General features: G+C 42.4%; 1 protein-coding gene across 6 annotated transcripts in view; it reads left to right on the top strand.

Moving 5' to 3' along the window:
* STAC3 (SH3 and cysteine rich domain 3) overlaps positions 1-19,940 on the top strand; it is a 105,061-nt gene that overhangs the window by 43,810 nt on the left and 41,311 nt on the right. For 5 of the 6 annotated variants that reach the window (XM_056560384.1, XM_056560386.1, XM_056560387.1 and 2 more), the window contains 3 exons: positions 131-401; positions 7,053-7,150; positions 19,265-19,346. In XM_056560384.1, coding sequence (XP_056416359.1) covers positions 131-401; positions 7,053-7,150; positions 19,265-19,346 — 451 coding nt within the window. Of the gene's footprint in view, positions 1-130; positions 402-7,052; positions 7,151-19,264; positions 19,347-19,940 lie in introns of those variants that run through there. The other variant, XM_056560389.1, reaches the window with a different exon arrangement.

The following is a 19,940-nucleotide window of genomic DNA, read 5'->3' as shown; positions in this document are numbered from 1 at the left end:
GAAATACCCCTTTAACACTGTCTGAATTGTCTAAAGCCATAGCTTTGGACTTGAAAGCCATGTACAGTTAATGGATTTCTTCTCTGTATAATATAAGGTGGGTTAAACGTTATCTATACTTTACCTTCAGGTTCGGAGGTTAAAGGAAATGTTCAAAAGGAAGAAGAAGGAAGAAAGTGAACCCGAGACCCCAAGTCCAGACAATCAGCCAAATGGTGATATCCAAAACTCTGGTCCAATTATTTATTATATTTATGAATCTGAAGAAGAGGAAGAAGAAGAGAAGAAAGAAGAACCCCCTCCAGAGCCCCCTCGGCCTGTCAATGACAAGCCTCATAAATTCAAGGATCACTATCTGAAGAAGCCTAAGTTCTGCGATGTGTGTGCCAGAATGATAGTTCGTAAGTTATCCTTTAGGCTTTCTAGTTTTACAAATGGAATATTCTGAGCTATGGACTGCTGGTATCAGCAGTAAAATAACATAAACTCGGCACAAAAATGTCCTTATATCTCCTTAAAAGGGATTGTTTGGGCTTAAAAATACATTTTCATATTCCTTATGAAATCTGAGGTAAAGGGGACTTTATTGTTATCAGGATGGTTCTGGATGGCTTCTCCCAGCCCCACCAGCATTGACTGACAGATTTCTCCCTGAAGAGGCAGGAAGCCATCAGGGACCACCTAGAGGACTCCAGCTTCAGGCAGCATGAACATGATGACAGCTTTCGTTTAAGGGTGCGTTCCCACATGGCGTATATGTAGCGTCTTTCACACTGCACAAAATTTCCAGCAGCAGTGGGAAATACGCTGCGTTTTCCTCGCTCACTATGCACACAAGGCTTTCTGGCAGCAGCCCTATGTGTGTAGTGAGTTTTGGAGCCGGAGCCGCATGTCACAGACACGCCGGCACTCCACCCCGCCTCCAAAACTCACTACACACATAGGGCTGCTGCCGGAAAGCCTTGTGTGTATAGTGAGCGAGGGATACGCAGCATATTTCCCGCTGCTGCTGCAAATTTTGCGCAGCGTGAAATACACTGCGTAGACGCCAGGTGGGAACGCACCCTAATTGTACACTTACTGCTGGGATTGCTCACAAATTACAGCTGATCTCTGGGGGAGACAGAAATATAATCATCCAGATAGACACTCTGGGATCAAATAATTGTTGTGTGAACATTATAACAAAAAAAGTACTGTGTATAGTGTACAACCCTTATAAAGAGCATGCCGGACATTGTTACACAAGATTTCTTGCATTTCTTCTGTTCTGTAGATCTAGTCCAATAAATATAACAGATCTGGGTTTTGTGAAACATGTAAAGTTTTTCTTTATACAATACTAAACCCTCAATGACCCCTCTTCTCCCTTGTTAAAGGAGTACTCCACTGCCCCAGCGTTCGGAACATTTTGTTCTGAACGCTTGGAGCGGACAACGGGAGTGGTGGTGTCACGTCATGCCCCCTCAATGCAAGTCTATGGGAGGGCGGGCGCCAAGCCCCCTCCCATAGACCTGCATTGAGGAGCGTGGCATGACATCACAAGGGGCATGGCCGTGATGTCACGACCCCCGCAGTCTGCACCCAGCGTTCAAAATTAATGCTGGGTGCTGCTGGGTTATCAGACATCTTTTAAGATGTCCATGGGGTGGAGTGCCCCTTTAACTAACATGGTACGCCATCAATAAACACTTTTGGTGTCCCAAAAAAAAAAAAAAGGGAAAATTGCTTGGGTAAGCGCTTTTCTCCCTGTCTCCCTGATTTTGTAGAAAGTGTATGGAGCCAGTCTTGTGCAGCAAGGAGAGAAATGCATAGGCTCATGTTCCTCCTCATTCGTCCTTGTGTTTGATGGATACCTGAACATCCAGACCATGACCGATCAAAAATTTTGATATGTCTCAAAAATTTTTAAATTACGGTATAGTAATACTTTGAGGATAATAGGAAGAGAAAAATTCATTAATTCAGATTGATGAGAACATTTAGGTTATTGACACAAGGTTTCAACCTAACACCTGCATATATGACCCATTACATAGACATACTCCATTGTAGCACAGCGAACTGACTCCAAGTCTCTGAATATCTGAAAAGTAATTCCATCTGTGGAAAAAAAGTAAAAAAAATGTTCACAGTCCCTTACAGACATTGGGCAGGGAAATGAAATGATACCTGATATCTCAGTCATGCAATTTACATGACCTAGATTTTTTTTTATCTCCTGGCTGCCACTGTGGAAAGTTTTAGGAGGCAGACACTTTTTGTTAGGTGTGCGGAGCACCCTATCTTGATTTTCCCTGGCCCCTCCTTTTAGCTATGACTGACAGCTCTGGTGTCCAACAGAAGGAGGGGTCAGGAACGTTCTTAAAGGGGTACTCCGCTGTAAAACATTTTTTTTAAAAACCAACTTGTGCCAGAAAGTTAAACAGATTTGTAAATTACAACACAAATAGAGAAACACAGCCGCACATCCACCATTTGTATTTTGATCTTCTGGTTTCTCAGCATAAATTTACCCCTTAAGGACCAGGGGTTTTTCCGTTTTTGCATTTTCGTTTTTTGCTTCTTGCCTTTAAAAAATCATAACTCTTTCAATTTTGCACCTAAAAATCCATATGATGGCTTATTTTTTGCGCCACCAATTCTACTTTGTAATGACATTAGTCATTTTGCCCAAAAATCTACGGTGAAATGGAAAAAAAATCATTGTGCGACAAAATTGAACAAAAAAAACGCAGTTTTGTAACTTTTGGGGGCTTCCGTTTCTACGTAGTACATTTTTCGGTAGAAATGACACCTTATCTTTATTCTGTAGGTCCATACGATTAAAATGATACCCTACTTATATAGGTTTGATTTTGTCGGACTTCTGGAAAAAATCATAACTACATGCAGGAAAATGAATACGTTTAAAATTGTCATCTTCTGACCCCTATAACTTTTCCATGTATGGGGCGGTATGAGGGCTCATTTTTTGTGCCGTGATCTGAAGTTTTTAACGGTATCATTTTTGCATTGATAGGACTTATTGATTAAATGATAAAAAAAAAGTGACCAAAAATGCACTATTTTGGAATTTGGAATTTTTTTGCGCGCACGCGATTGGCCGAGCGGTTTAATTAATGATATATTTTTATAATTCGAACATTTACGCACGCGTTGATACCATATATGTTTATTTTTATTTACACTGTGGTTTTTTTTTTTGGGAAAAGGGGGGTGATTCAAACTTTTAATAGGGGAGGGGTTAAATGATCTTTATTTACTTTTTTTTCCCACTTTTTTCTTGCAGTGTTATAGCTCCCATAGGGACCTATATAACTGCACACACTGATCTTCATCATTGATCACTGGTTTCTCATAGGAAACCAGTGATCGACGATTCTGCCGCATGACTGCTCATGCCTGGATCTCAGGCACTGAGCAGTCATTCGGCGATCGGACAGTGAGGAGGAAGGTAGGGATCCTGCCGCTGTCCTGTAAGCTGTTCGGGATGCCGCGATTAGCCGCGGCTATCCCGAACAGCCCGACTGAGCTAGCCGGCAACTTTCACTTTCGCTTTTAGCCTGGTTAATAGCGCGTGGCGCCGCTGCGTGCTATTAGAGGCGGGTCCCGGTACGGTACGTCCTTGGTCCTTAAGGGGTTAAAAAACTAACAGGTTGTTAGTATACATTTTGATCAAAAAGTACAAGCCCACTTGCCATGTCAAGATTTGTAAATTACTTCTGTTTAAAAATCTTAATACTTCCAGTACTTATCAGCTGCTTAATGCGCCACAGGAAGTTCTTTTCTTTTGAATTTCCTTTCTGTCTGACCACAGCGCTCTCTGCTGACACCTCTGTCCATTTTAGGAGAAAATCCCCATTGCAAACCTATCCTGCTCCGAACAGTTCCTAAAATGGACAGAGGTGTCAGCAGAGAGCACTGTGGTCAGACAGAAAGGAGATTCAAAAAGAAAAGAACTTCCTGTGGAGCATACAGCAACTGATAATTTCTGGAAGGATTAAGACTTTTAAATAGAAGTAATTTACAAATCTGTTTAACTTTCTGGCTCCAGTTGATTTAAAAAAAATGTTTTCCAGTGGCGAACCCCTTTTAAAGGGGTACCCCACCCCTAGACATCTTATCCTCTATCCAAAGGCGTCATGAGGGGCGGAGCCATGACATCACAATGCTCCGGCCCCTGTATCGCCCCTCATTACGCACAGAGCGAGTTTGCTCTGTGCAGTGATGACAGCAGGGTGCCACAGCCGAGATCACGGGGGTCCCCATCGGCGGGACCCCCGTGATCAGACATCTTATCCCCTATCCTTAGCATAGGGGATAAGATGTCTAGGGGCGGAGTACCCCTTTAATACAGAGAGTTCAGGGAACCTAAGCAGAAGAGCCCGCCTCCTGAGCAACTGACATAGCATGAGCCTGGAGATTTTAAAGGGGTATTCCGGGCAAAAACATTTTATCCCCTATCCAAAGGATAGGGGATAAGATTTCTGATCGCGGGGGGCTCGCTGCTTGGACCCACCGCGATCTCCCTGCAGCACCCGCATTCTATGCGGGTGCTGAGTCTCCAGTTTCGGAAACCTCCGGGTTTCCGGGACTGGGGACGTCATGCCACGCCCCCTCCATTCATGTCCCCCTCCATTCTCAATTTATAGAGAAACTTGTCTAATGAAGTTTTTCTCAGTACTCCTGTACTTCCAAAGCTCTCAAATATACATTTTCTGATTAACCAAAAAATGGATCACTCACAAAATACTTTTGGCTTTGTGTGAGATTTTTCACATATTTCTGGCTAACATGGTACAACGCTATTCGCTGAACTTTTAAAAGTGTTTGATTTGAGTGACATGTACATTTTTTATTTTATTTTTTTTTTATTTTGCAAAAGCCCAAGGCTAGAGCAGATATTCCTATTGTTAAGATTATGACACAGAGGAGGATGCAGAAAATAATGCAGAGTCATCAATTAAAATGTACATTGATCCTCTAGTCTGCCCTACTGAATAACCCTGCAGCTTGTCAGACCTATTATTGTTGTAATAGCTGACACTGAGCTTACTGCTGGCTAGATGAATATTTCCTTGTTATTCCAGAGAACACTCCACTAACACAACAGGCAACATGTAACAATTATTCTACATAGAATGGATCAACAATGGCTATGGCTGCACTTTGATTGCTCAACATGAAGATCGCATTGTCGCATGTGACATCGCATCTAATGATTGTCAAAGTGGCTGCCATGGGACTTGCGACATGATGCAACCCCAACATACCAGATGTCCAATATCCAACTTTGATGGACTTTTGGTTGCATGTGACTTGCACCCTTATACTTCTCTATACAGCATTGACCTCAGTGGGAGTCATCTGTGACAGTGACCTGCTGGAACATGCTGTCACCGTCTAGTCTGATTTTGACCAAGGTTTTGGATTCTCAGCAGGGAACACTCCCCCCAGAATTATCACAAACTTAGCATGTTCTTTAGTCAATGGAAATTTTTGTTATGGAAAATGCTCTATTTAAAGGGGTACTCCGCTACTCCGTAGCTTGTGACACCATAGCCCCGCCCATCACACTGCCCCGCCCCCTTAATGCCAGTCTATAGAAGGGGGCGTGACAGCCATCACGCCCCCTCCCATAGACTTGCATTTAGAGGGCGGGGTGTGATGTCATGAGGGGCGGGGTTATGACGTCACAAGCTCCCGGCGTCGGCTCCAGCGTTCGGAACAGTTTGTTCCAAACGCTGAACAGCAGAGTACCCCTTTAAGGGATTATTCACATTATGTTTTGGATAACCCCATAACCCCTTAAATGGCCTCAAACCTGATAAAAGAAATAAATCAGGTATGGATGGATCGTTTTATAATTTTTTTTATGTTTGAGGCTATTTTTTTTTTTTTTATGTATCACGATGATAATCCGTTGAAGTAAAATAAATCTTACTATAGGAATTTTGCAGGAATCATAGTGAAAATATGTAATTTATTACACGATTTGGTTCATATTACAAGCCCTACTATTCTAGGTTTATTTGTATGCATTAATAAGGTCACCTCTGAGGTATCCTGAACAATGTTTCATGGAAAAGTAGACTTACAATCACATTTTTCACTTGTCTGCCTTTAATCCCCATAAAAAAAGGCCTTTATTCGGTATATATTTTCGGATGTATGTCTAGAAAATATAGACCACCTGTTAACCCTTAACCCACACTGCATTCAAGTTGTTTTCTTTAATTGCACTAAATGCATTGTGTGCAAAAATCTGTAACTTTTTGACCCATTACGCAAAAATATGCAACTTTTTACCATGTCACATTTAAAGAAAGCATGGAGAACATTAAAGGGGTACTCCTGTGGGGAATTTTTTTTTTTCTAATCAACTGGTGCCAGAAAGTTTGTAAATTACTTGTATATAAAAATCCTAATCCTTCCAGTACTTATCAGCTGCTGTATGCTCCAAAGGAAGTTGAGTTGTTCTTTTCTGTCTGACCACAGTGCTCTTTGCTGACACCTCTGTCCATGTCAGGAACTGTCCAGAGCAGGAGCAAATCCCCACACCAAACCTATGCTGCTCTAGACAGTTCCTGACATGAACAGAGGTGTCAGCAGAGAGCACTGGGGTCAGACATAAAAAAAAACAACTTCACTTCCTGTGGAGCATATGGCAGCTGATAAGTACTTGAAGGATTAAGATTTTAGGGTGCGTTCACATGCTATTACTAGCAGCGGGTTTCATGCTGCGGGAAACCTGCTGCGAGTTACACTACCATTGATTTGAATGGGTCCACAGACAGTCCGAAATATTGTCAGACTTGCGGACTGTCCGCGGACCCATTTAAATCAATGGTAGCGTAACTCGCAGCGAGTTTCCCGCAGCAGGAAACTCGCTGCTAGCTACTAGCGTGTGAACGCACCCTCATAATAGAAGTAATTTACAAATCTCTTTCACTTTCTGAAGCCAGTTGGTATGAAAACAATTGTTTTCCACTGGAGTACCCTTTTAACTACAACTTATCTCAGATAATTTACTTTTATTTTGCTTACAGTAAACAACAAATTTGGACTGAGATGCAAAAACTGCAAGACAAACATTCATCACCATTGTCAATCCTATGTGGAGTTCCAGAAATGTTTTGGGAAAATTGTAAGTTCTATAACATTTTGAAATAGTTCTGTTCCTGTATTGTTCACCTGGTACTAATATAACTAACCTATGTTGACTGATCATATCCAGATTCTTTAAATGGGAACTCTGGTGAAATTATTATTATTATTATTTTTAAATCAACTGGTGCCAGAATGTTAAACAGATTTGTAAATAACTTCTATTTAAAAATCTTAATCCTTCCAGTACTTATCAGCTGCTGAATACTACAGAGGAAATTCTTTTCTTTTAATATTAATTTTCTGTCTGACCACAGTGCTCTCTGCTGACACCTCTGTGCTCTCTGCTGACACCTCACCTTAATTTTGTAGACTTAAAGGGTTATTCCTTGCAAAAACATTTTATCCCCTATCCAAAGGATAGGTGATAAGATGTCTGATCGCGGGGGGCCCGCTGCTGAGACCCCCTGCGATCTCCCTGCAGCACCCACATTCTATGGGGGTGCTGAATCTCCAGTTTCGGAACTGGGGACGTGACATCATGCCACGCCCCCTCCATTCATGTTTATGGGAGGGGGCGTGACGGGGGTCTCAGCAGTGGGCCCCCCGCGATCAGACATCTTATCCCCTATCTTTTGGATAGGGGATAAAATATTTTTGCCTAGAATACCCCTTTAATTGTGTGACCATTAAATGCTTCCACCTTGTGTTGCTAAAACATAATAATCATATAATGACAAAGGAAAAGTTTGACAGCTTAAAAAGATTAAAATACATCATTTATGTTTACTTAGGTTTTTTTTTTTTTTTTTTGCTGATTTGTTACAATAAAACTACAACAAAAGTTTCAGTACAATCCTACATCAGCAGCAAAACGTTCTCTCTCCTGTCTTGGAGAAGTGTCACATACAAAAACTTAGCTCCAAAAATATTACAGGTCATTCCACAGTCACTAGATTCTTCTATGTAAATCTAATCCTGGATAACCCCTGTAATCTCTACATACTGCACATGCTCAATAAATAAAAGGACGGTTTGGCAGTATTATGGGTTATATCCCAGCACCCTGATTCAATGTACATTCAAGAGAAAGAGATTTTTATGACCTGATTTATAAAAGGGTTTTTAATTATACAAATGTAAAGTTAGTTGCGCAATTCATCTTTTCTGTAGGATGAGCAGGAGCACATACTGTACATACATCCACAAGTTAAAGGGGTACTCCGGTGAAAACCTTTTTTCTTTTAAATCAACTGGTGGCAGAAAGTTAAACATATTTGTAAATTAAGTATTTGCAAGAACAGGTGTGGCACCCGGCACTGCTATATCCAATCAGCCAGTAGGGATATTCGGGATAGATAACGCTGCTGTGACCGTGTAATAGACTATCTTGCTGCGTGGAGTTGCATACCGGTAGATAGAGGCAACTAATATCAGCCAATTGAACGAAGTAGAAAAAAGTCGCACTCACCAACCTAGAGCAGTGTTCAAAGACTGTTCTTTATTCACACCGGCAGTGGAACATTAAAAGACAGTCACACACGTGGGGAGCGAGAGCAGCTGCTCTCACGATGCGGGGGCACACCACCAGAGGCGACTAGTTTTGCGTCAGTGCTGGGGACTTGAGTTCAAATCCCACTAAGGACAACAATAAATAAAGCGTTATTATTATTATAATAACGTCAGCAGAGAGAACTGTGGTCGTGATGTCATCAGAGAGCATTCCAAAAAGAAAAGAATTTCCTCTGTAGTATTCAGCAGCTAATACGTTTTTTAATAGAAGTAATTTATGAATATGTTTAACTTTCTGCCACCAGTTGATTTAAAAGAAAAAAGGTTTTCACCGGAGTACCCCTTTAACTTCCCTTGTGCTTTGAGTTATAACAGATTTCACAGCCAAATAAACAAGAGCAATGAAGAGAGGTAGTACTCCCAACTAGAAATACTCAGTTCTTGAGTATGGACTGGGAGGACCTCTGTTCTTATGATTGGTGGAATTCCCATGGCCAGCACCTCAACAATCACATGTTTATCATTTATCCTATGGATAGATTATTTAAAAATAATAATTTGTATTATTATTTTAATGATACAATCACTTTAAAGTCATTCAACAGCACTAACACTCAATTTAACTTGTAATACTTAGAATGTAAACAGCATTAACAGTTTATTTCACAAAGTCACAGGCTGTAAGTACTTCAAGGGTTACTGTGGAGTGCAGAGATGAGGTGTTCGTAACATTGTATCAGTGACTAATCAATGGCTCAATATACTTTGCTTAGAATATGGAGTGTTGGACTCAACAGTTGCGACTTTACTTTGGGCCCTGATCAGAGTACAGACTGCCTTGGTCCTTGACTATGAATATATGTGACTAGCAGGAGTGGACTGACAACACTCGGGGCCCCCGGACCAAAAAAACGCAAGAGCCCCTGCAAGGCTCCGCAGCTCGTCACACTTCTGCCACTCCTCTATTCCACCCAAATCCCACACACACAAAAAATGTATTTATAGAAGAAACACAACGTAGGTAAATTTACAAGACCAATAATACTGGTATACAAGGAGGAAATAAATACCGCCACATAATAACTGGATAATACCGCCTCACTTTACTGAATAAAACCACTATACACAGACCAGTATACTATAAAGGATCTGTATACTATATAAGTGATTGTATACAGGACCATATAGCGGTAGATACCAGCTGTACAGAGATCTGTATACTATATAAGTGATTATATACAGGACCATATAGCGGTAGATACCAGCTGTACAGAGATCTGTATACTATATAAGTGATTGTATACAGGACCATATAGCGGTAGATACCAGCTGTACAGAGATCTGTATACTATATAAGTGATTTTATACAGGACCATATGGCGGTAGATATCAGCTGTACACAGGATGTATATACCATATAAGGGATTACAGTTACATCTTGGGACTCACAATTACGTATTTTCTGATCAGCGGTGTCCTCTTTCCTCTTCTTCTCCGTCCGGATATGACCGCCATGTCAATCTTTTAACATCTGCAGGACAAACATGTCAGACTCTACATTTTTCCAGTGCCCTCCCCTCCTTTACACAATCTGTCCATCTATAGGCCCACAAACTGTAAAAAATGCCCTCCTTGGTGCTCTGCACAGTAAAAGAGCAGATAGGTAAGTAGCCAGGTAAATAGATAACTAGGTAGTCAGATCAGGAAGCCAGATATGTAGGTAGGTGACTAGCCAGGTCGGTAGATAGGTGGCTAGCTAGGTAGTTAGGCAGCCATGTATGAAGGACAGGTATGTACATAGTTAGGTAGCCAGTTATGTAGGTAGTTAGGCATCCAGGTATAAAATTAGGTAGCCAGGTAGTTAGTGAAGTAGGTAGTCAGGAAGTAGGTAGCCAGTATCCAGCTTCTAGTTTTGGAAGAGGCAATATCAGAGTATTTTGTGTTAGCGGACAGAAAATAAGGTATTGCTTTTGGAAGTTATAGGTAGGTAATGCCCGCAGGAAGGTAGGTAGGTAGTGTACCTAGGACGTAGTAGCCCCTAGTAGGTCATGCCCTCAAGTAGTTAATGTCCCCCAGGTAGGTAGTCATCTCCCTGTAGGTAAATCCCCAGATAGCTGCCCCCTGTATGAAAACCCCCTATGTAGGTAGTACAGTGGTCTCCCAACATACTATGGTAATTCGTTCCAAATTAACAATCGTTAGTTGAAATCATCGTATGTTGAGGGATCCGTGCAATGAAAAGTATAGGATGTTATACTCACCTGTCCCTGCTGCCCTGGATGTCCCCGGGGTGTCCCTGCCGCTCCGGACAGTCTCTGCTGCCCGGGATTGTCGCTCTTCATAGCCGTCATCTCGTCGCTAGGCACGCCGCTCCTATTGGATGACGGGACGGCGTGTGCGGCGATGTAATGACGACGAAGGAGACCGACGGCAATGCAGAGTTCCCGAAGAGGACAGTCCGGAGTGTCGGGGACCGGTGAGTGAGACTCACCGGACCACACGGGGCACCTTAAACGGCTATCCGGTGACAGCTGATGCAGTCTGCACTGCCAGATAGCCGTTTATGCGATGTCCCGGACATACAAAAGCATCACATGTTGATGCTGCCTTCAACATGCGATGGCCTCTGAGAGGCCATCATATGTTGAAATGATCGTATGTCGGGGCCATCGTAGGTCGGGGGGGTCACTGTAGTAACCCTCCAATTAGTTTGATAGTTTGTCCCCATATTAGCTGGCACGAACATAGTAGATAGTCCCTCACATTAGGAGTAAGCAGCAGAGTTCCCCTCACATTAGCTAGGCAGCAGAACTCTCCCAAATTTGGTAGGCAGCAGTGTATAGGCAGCAGAGTTCCTCCACAGTAGGTATAGGCAGTAGAGTTCCCTGCAGTAGGTATAGGCAGCAGAGTTCGCCTGCAGCAGGTATAGGCAGCAGAGTTTCCCTGCAGCAAGTCTAGACAGCACAGTTCCCCCACAGCAGGTATAGGCAGCAGAGTTCTCCCCATACGTATAGGCAGCAGAGTTCCCCCCATAGGTATAAGCGGCAGAGTTTCCCCCCTGTAGGTATAGACAGCAGAGTTCCCCTAGTTGGTATAGGCAGCAGAGTCCCTCCCCCTTTCCCCATAGGTGTAGGCAGCAGAGTCCCCCCCCTTTCCCCAAAGGTATAGGCAGCAGAGTTCCCCCCCTTTCCTGAAGGAAGCAGAGTTAAACCCCCAATTCCTCATAGATATAGGCAGCAGAGTTACCCCCCCCTTCCCCGTAGGTATAGGCAACAGAGTTAACCCCCCCTTCCCCGAAGGTATAGACAGCAGAGATAAATAGGTATAGGCAGCAGAGTCCCTCCCCCTTTCCCCAGAGGTATAGGCGGCAGAGTTAAATCCCCCTTCCCTATAGGTATGGGCAGCAGAGTTACCCCGCCTTCCCTGTAGGTATAGGCAGAAGAGTTCCCCCATTCCCCATAGGTATAGGCAGCAGAGTTAAACCCAACCTTCACCATAGGTATTGGCAGCAGAGTTCCTCCCCTTCCCTGTAGGTATAGGCAGCACAGTTAAACTCTCCCCTGTCTTTCCCGTAGGTATAGGCAGCAGAGTTACCCCCCTTCCCTGTAGGTATAGGCAGAAGAGTTCCCCCCATTCCCCATAGGTATAGGCAGCAGAGTTAAACCCAACCTTCCCCATAGGTATAGGCAGCAGAGTTAAACCCAACCTTACCCATAGGTATAGGCAGCAGAGTTACCCCCTTCCCTGTAGGTATAGGCAGCACAGTTAAACCCTCCCCTGTCTTTCCCGTAGGTATAGGCAGCAGAGTTAACTCCTTCCCTGTAGGTATAGCCAGCATAGTAAACCCCACCTTCCCTGTAGGTATAGGCAGCACAATTAACTCCTTCCCTGTAGGTATAGCCAGCATAGTAAACCCCACCTTCCCTGTAGGTATAGGCAGCAGAGTTAACCCCCTTCCCTGTAGGTATAGGCAGCAGAGTTAACCTTCCCATTCCCTGTAGGTATAGCCAGCATAGTAAACCCAACCTTCCCTATAGGTATAGGCAGCAGAGTTACCCCCCTTCCCTGTAGGTATAGGCAGCACAGTTAAACCCTCCCCTATCTTTCCCGTAGGTATAGGCAGCAGAGTTACCCCCCCCCCTTCCCTGTAGGTATAGGCAGCACAGTTAACTCCTTCCCTGTAGGTATAGCCAGCATAGTAAACCCCACCTTCCCTGTAGGTATAGGCAGCAGAGTTACCCCGCCTTCCCTGTGGGTATAGGCAGAAGAGTTCCCCCATTCCCCATAGGTATAGGCAGCAGAGTTAAACCCAACCTTCGCCATAGGTATTGGCAGCAGAGTTCCTCCCCTTCCCTTTAGGTATAGGCAGCACAGTTAAAACCTCCCCTGTCTTTCCCGTAGGTATAGGCAGCAGAGTTCCCCCATTCCCCATAGGTATAGGCAGCAGAGTTAACACCCCCTTGGCTGTAGGTATAGGCCGCAGAGTTAACCCCCCATTCTCCATAGGTATAGGCAGCAGAGTTACCCCCCTTCCCTGTAGGTATAGGCAGAAGAGTTCCCCCCCATTCCCCATAGGTATAGGCAGCAGAGTTAACACCCCCCTTGGCTGTAGGTATAAGCCGTAGAGTTACCCCCATTCTCCATAGGTATAGGCAGCAGAGTTAAACCCAACCTTCCCCATAGGTATAGGCAGCAGAGTTACCCCCTTCCCTGTAGGTATAGGCAGAAGAGTTCCCCCCCATTTCCCATAGGTATAGGCAGCAGAGTTAACACCCCCTTGGCAGTAGGTATAGGCCGCAGAGTTAACCCCCATTCCCCATAGGTATAGGCAGCAGAGTTAAACCCAACCTTCCCCATAGGTATAGGCAGCAGAGTTACCCCCCTTCCCTGTAGGTATAGGCAGCACAGTTAACTCCTTCCCTGTAGGTATAGCCAGCATAGTAAACCCCACCTTCCCTGTAGGTATAGGCAGCACAGTTAAACCCTCCCCTGTCTTTCCCGTAGGTATAGGCAGCAGAGTTACCCCCCCTTCCCTGTAGGTATAGGCAGCACAGTTAACTCCTTCCCTGTAGGTATAGCCAGCATAGTAAACCCCACCTTCCCTGTAGGTATAGGCAGCAGAGTTAACCCCCTTCCCTATAGGTATAGGCAGCAGAGTTAACCTTCCCATTCCCTGTAGGTATTGGGAGCAGAGTTAACTCCCCTTCCCCATAGGTATAGGCAGCAGAGTTAACACCCCCCTTCCCTGTAGGTATAGGCCACAGAGTTAACACCCCTGTAAAAAAAAAATTATGCTTACCTGATGTCCCATGCAGGGATCTCCTCAGCAGCAGGGGCCCGCATCTTGTATCCTCTACAGTGAAGGTGCCGATGGGTGATGTCATCGGTGCCTGCTCTGCATGGGGGCAGAGGTCACATCTCCTCTTTGTGTAGGCTGCAGATGCGGCTCACATAGAGGGGACGCCTTCTGTTGTATGTGAGTGTACCGCACGTACAGCAGAAGGCAGCATGTCTGCCTGGGGATCCTGGACGAGTGTTCCTGGCAAACAACTGGGTATTAGCCTGATTTCCACCAAGGAACCAGTAAAACCAGTTTGATGATCCTGCCAAAGCAGGGACACCCAGGGTATGGCAGGGAGGTGAGGAACCTAATGGGCATAAACACTTCCCCTAGTCCAGAAGGAGGGACACCCAGAAGGGCTACCGCACCCTGACCAATCCATGTGAACATGTGAAGTAGGGATGTCCAATTTTTTAAGACAGAGTAAGACTACCGATACTTTCTTTAAGTTCTTGCCAATACCAATTACAAATACTTTTTTCAATGTCATGTTACAGGTTTTTTTTTTTTCTTTAATGGGAAAAAGGCATGTTTTTAGTTTTTATAAGACAAAGATGTTTAATAATAAGAAACAATATATATATATATATATATATATATATATATATATATATATGTATTTTATTTAAACTTTTTGAAAAGGGGGATTAAAATTATTATTAGGAAAGGGGTTAATTCACATTTATTATTATAATTTATTTTACCCATTTTTTTCATAATTATTTAGTCCTCATAGGGGACTTATACATGCAATCTGTAGATTCCATACACTGATCAATGCTAAGCCATTATGGCTGGCTGCAATACAGGAGCGATGATAGGAAGCCATAGAGCATGGTAAGGGAGCTCATGCTGTCCTCTCAGCTGATTTCACCACATTGATCAGCATCTCTTAGCTAATTGGCATTTAGCCACAGGACTTTTAGATGCCGCAATCAAATTTGATTGCAGCATCTAAAGGGTTTATGCCGGACATCACTGGCTTTCGGTGATGTCCGGCATTAGTTCCGGGTCCCGGCTATGACGCGGGCTCAGCTGTTGAGCGCGCTGCATAGTTGGGGTAGCGTGCACAGGGCTCCTCCATGATAGCTCAGGTATCAGGGACATTTGCATGAATACAAGTACTCGTGGAAATGTCCAGTATCGGTACATCCCTAATATAAAGGAACACAGACGTGAGCACAGTGACAAAACATAAATAATAAATCGGTGAATGTTCACAGTGTAATACTGCCTGGACATCTGTCATATTTTCTCTGACATAAAGGCACAAGCGTACATCCACCACCACACCTCATGAATCGATGAGGAAGAAAAATTATTATGTACTTACTTAATTGATTAATTCATTACTAATAATTGCTCACCAATTAACAATACTTTTTTCAATGTCATGTGACAGGTTTTTTTTTCTTCTTTAATGGGAAAAAGGGGTGTTTTTTAGTTTTTATAAAAGAAAGGTTTTTTATATTAAGAAAAAAATATATTATTTTATTTAAACTTTTTGAACTGGGGGTGATTAAAATTATTATTAGGAAAGGGGTTAATTCCCATTTTTTATTACAAATTTATTTTACACATCTTTTGCACAATTATTTAATTATTTATTATTTAATTAATAAGTCATTCCTTTATATTTCTTATTCCTTTTGAATCCCTTTCTGGTTTATTAAAGTAAAATCAAGACCTTACTGTGTTTCTTGCTGAATTTTGCTGGATTCAATGGAAAAACACTGCAGAGTTGTCATGTTACTTTACAAGTGTAATCTTTACAGGCATAAAAATAAATTACATGTCACTGAAGTGAATTCTGTGCATATTTTATAGGGCTGTATTTGCTTTGGCAAATGCTTACAAATAAAAAAAACACTTCAAATAAATGTAAAAAAAATTTGCACATAAAAAAAAACTTAAAACACATGGGCACAACAATTTTTTTTAGGAACAGTTGCTATGGATTACTGAATTTCTGGGCAGCATTTACTGTAGCAGCAAAATAAATTTTATTGAAAAAATCTTAGCCACAATCTGCAGAAAAAAAATCTACACGAAACACAGTCATGGCTGTAAATGTTGGCACCCCTTAAATTTTTTAAAGAAAATTAAGTATTACTCACAGAAAAGGATTGCAGTAACACATGTTTTGCTATTCACATGTTTATTCCCTTTGGAACTAAAGCAAAAAAGGGATGGGAAAAAAAGCAAATTGGACATAATGTCCCACCAAACTCCAAAAATGGTCTGGACAAAATTATTGGCACCCTTAACTTAATATTTGGTTGCACACCCTTTGGAAAAAATAACTGAAATAATTTGCTTCCTATAACCATCAATAAGCTTCTTACACCTCTCAGCCGGAATGTTGGACCACTCTTCCTTTGCAAACTGCTCCAGGTCTCTTTTATTGGAAGGGCAGAATTTTAAGATCTCTACACAGGTATTCAATGGGATTTAGATCTGGACTCATTGCTGGCCACTTCCGAACTCTCCAGTGCTTTATTGCCATCCATTTCTGGGTGCTTTTTGACGTATGTTTGGGGTCATTGTCCTGCTGGAAGACCCAAGATCTTGGAAGCCTAGCTTTCTGACACTGGGCTGTACAGTGCCCAAAATCTGTTGGTAATCCTCAGATTTCATGATGCCTTGCACACATTTAAGGCACCCAGTGCCAGAGGCAGCAAAACAACCACAAAACATCATTGAACCTCCACCATATTTCACTGTAAGTACTATGTTCTTTTCTTTGTAGGCCTCATTCCGTTTTCACAGTAGAATCATCTGTCCTCAAGATGTTTTCCCAGAAGGATTTTGGCTTACTCAAGTTAATTTTGGCAAAATGTAGTCTTGCTTTTTTATGTCTCTGTGTCAGCAGTGGATCCTCCTGGGTCTCCTGCCATAGCGTTTCCTTTCATTTAAATGTTGACAGATAGTTGACACTGATGCTGCCTGAGCCTGCAGGACAGCTTGAATATCTTTGGAACTTGTTTGGGGCTGCTTATCCACCATCCTGACTATCCTGCATTGACACCTTTGATCAATTTTTCTCTCCCGTCCACGCCCAGGGAGATTAGCTACAGTGCCATGGGTTGCAAACTTCTTGATAATGTTGTGCACTGTGAACAAAGGCAAATCTAGATCACTGGAGATGGACTTGTAACCTTGAGATTGTTGATATTTTTCCACAACTTTGGTTCTCAAGTCCTCAGAAAGTTCTCTTCTCTGTCTGTTGTCCATGCTTAGTGTGGCACACACAGACACACAATGCAAAGACTAAGTGAACTTCTCTCCTTTTTATCTGCTTGGTGTATTGCCCACACATGTTACTTGCCCCAGGTGAGTTTAAAGGAGCTTCATATGCTTGAAACAATCTTATTTTTCCACAATTTTGAAACGGTGCCAATAATTTTGTCCAGCCCATTTTTGGAGTTTGGTGTGACATTATGTCCAATTAGCTTTTTTTCCTCCCTTTTTTGGTTTAGTTCCAATACACACAACGGGAATAAACATGTGTATAGCAAAACATGTGTTACTGCAATCCCTTTCTGTGAGAAATACTTCATTTTCTTGAAAAATTCCAGGGGTGACAACATTTACGGCCATGACTGTAGTATGTGTACAAAGTGACCTGTGACGTTGATTTTGAATTAATAGCAATTTGTTGTCAATTGTCCCTATTAAAGGGGTAAAACAAATGTTTTCAAATTAACTGGTGCCAGAAATTTTAACAGATTTGTAAATTACTTCTATTTAAATATCTTAAAGGGGTATTCCAGTTTTTTTTTTTATTTGACTATGCTACAGGGGCAGTTAAGTTAGTGTAGTTTATAATATAGTGTCTGTACCTGTGTATGACGGTGGTCTCGCAATTCTTATGTGATTATAGCCCCAAAATTTATTTTTAACAGCATACAAAATTACTCATGTCTCGGGATTTCCCAGGTTGCAGTGCGTTGAGGCCTGACATCACAAGATAGGTGATCAGAGGGAGTTTGTCCTGCTTCAATGGGTGTTCTTTTTTTATTCATTGGGAGTTCATTTTGCAACAGCTGTAGGCACCCTGATTAGGAAACACTGGTGTATTGCATTGAAGGGATCACAGGTGTGTTTCAATGGGTGAGGTGGCTGATGTGTGAGAGGGAGGAAAGTGACCTCATACTTACAAGCATGGAACTATGGGATGTGTAGTTTAGTGAATGAAATTCAACAGGAAATACCCAGGTCTGGCAGGTATGTACTAGTGTTGAGCAGCATAGGCCATATTTGAATTCCCGAGTATTCGCGAATATATGGACGAATATTCGTCATATATTCGCGAATATTCGCGTTTTATTTTCGCATATGCAAATATTCGCGTTTGCGAAATTTAACATATGTGAAAATTTGCATATAAGAAAACCTGTGCAAGCAAAAATTCGCATATGCAAAAATTAGCATGTGTAAATTTTCACATATGTGAAAATTCGCGCACCAGTCTCACACAGTAGTTTTAGAGCCTTCTTTACACCACACAAGCTGGAAGCAGAGAGGGATGATCACTGTTATGTGTACTGTGAAAAAAAAACAAAAAACAATATTCGTAATTACGAATATATAGTGCTATATTCGCGAATATTCGCGAATTCACGAATATGCGATATTCACGAATAAAATTCGTATAGCGAATATTCGCGAGCAACACTAGTATGTACTACTAAAATCCCCTTATGGTGGATACCTCCTTTAATCCTTCCTGTACTTCTCAGCTGCTGTATGCTACAGAGGGAGTTGTGTAGTTATTTCCAGTCAGATCACAGTGCTCTCTGCTGACACCTCTGTCTGTGTCAGGAAATGTCCAGAGTAGAAGCAAATCCCAATAGCAAACCTCTCCTGCTCTGGACAGTTCCTGACATGGACAGAAGTGTCAGCAGAGAGCACTTTGGTCAGACTGGAAAGCTCTACACAAATTCCTGTGGAGCATACAGCAGATGATAAGTACTGGAAGGATTACGTTTTTAAATAGAAGTCCTTTACACATCTGTTTAGCTTTCTGGCACCAGTTGATTTGAAAACATTTGTTTTCTACCTCAAAATTAACAGGCTTCTGGATTTTTTAAATTCATAGTTTTTTGGTCTCTTTAGCATAATCCTAATCTGCACTAAAATCCACAAAAACCGGCACGAAAGTATGACGATTTGGTGCAGATTTTCTGCTGGAGATTTAGTTGCAGAAATGGTGCAGATTATCCTCTGTGTGTGGTGTACTGTGTTGCAAAGAATGTATAAAATTCTACAGAAATCTGTGTGTTTCACTTTTTCTTTCAGCCTCCTGGTTTCCGCCGTGCATACAGTTCTCCTCTGTACAGTAACCAACAATATGCAACTGTAAAGGAACTGCTGCCTTTCTGTGAGTTATCTGAATCTTTGAACAGCTACTTTCATTTTGCCAGTAAAAAGCAAATTGTGCAGATGTATGTACAATAAATGGACTTGACAGATGACAGGGACTGACTTGACTTGATTCATAAAGCTGTGACTTTAGATTACTTGCATTTGATGGTGGCTGCAGGACTGGACTTTGGGGTCTCCAACACTCTGGATACACACACTAGGCACAACTGTACTAGACCTCAGCTTAGCAGAAGAGCAGAGCTCAAAGAGAGCGAAGCTCCACCCAGGGCTTATATGGGGGATACTAGCAGGGAGCACATAGGTCACTCTTGGGATCACCTGGCCACAACACATTTTATAATACAATACACTGCAGAACATATGTACAGGGGGGATACAGGTGCAAGGGGCCCTGGGGACACTGAAGGAGGCTGCCTGACAGGGCAGCAAGGGTATGGGGCAACATCTCCCGTACTGGGCCACCACATAAGCTTTTGATATTAAAGTCCAATGGACTAGAAGACTTTCAGAATTCTTATTCTTTCAGCGGAATCTGGATCTATGTTAAAAGTTCATTTATGACCTTGCGTATTAACAACTGAGCATCGGA

This window comes from Hyla sarda, chromosome 2, assembly GCF_029499605.1.
Source record: "Hyla sarda isolate aHylSar1 chromosome 2, aHylSar1.hap1, whole genome shotgun sequence".
NCBI classification, from domain to species: domain Eukaryota; kingdom Metazoa; phylum Chordata; class Amphibia; order Anura; family Hylidae; genus Hyla; species Hyla sarda.
This window is presented reverse-complemented; position numbering and strand designations above follow the sequence as displayed.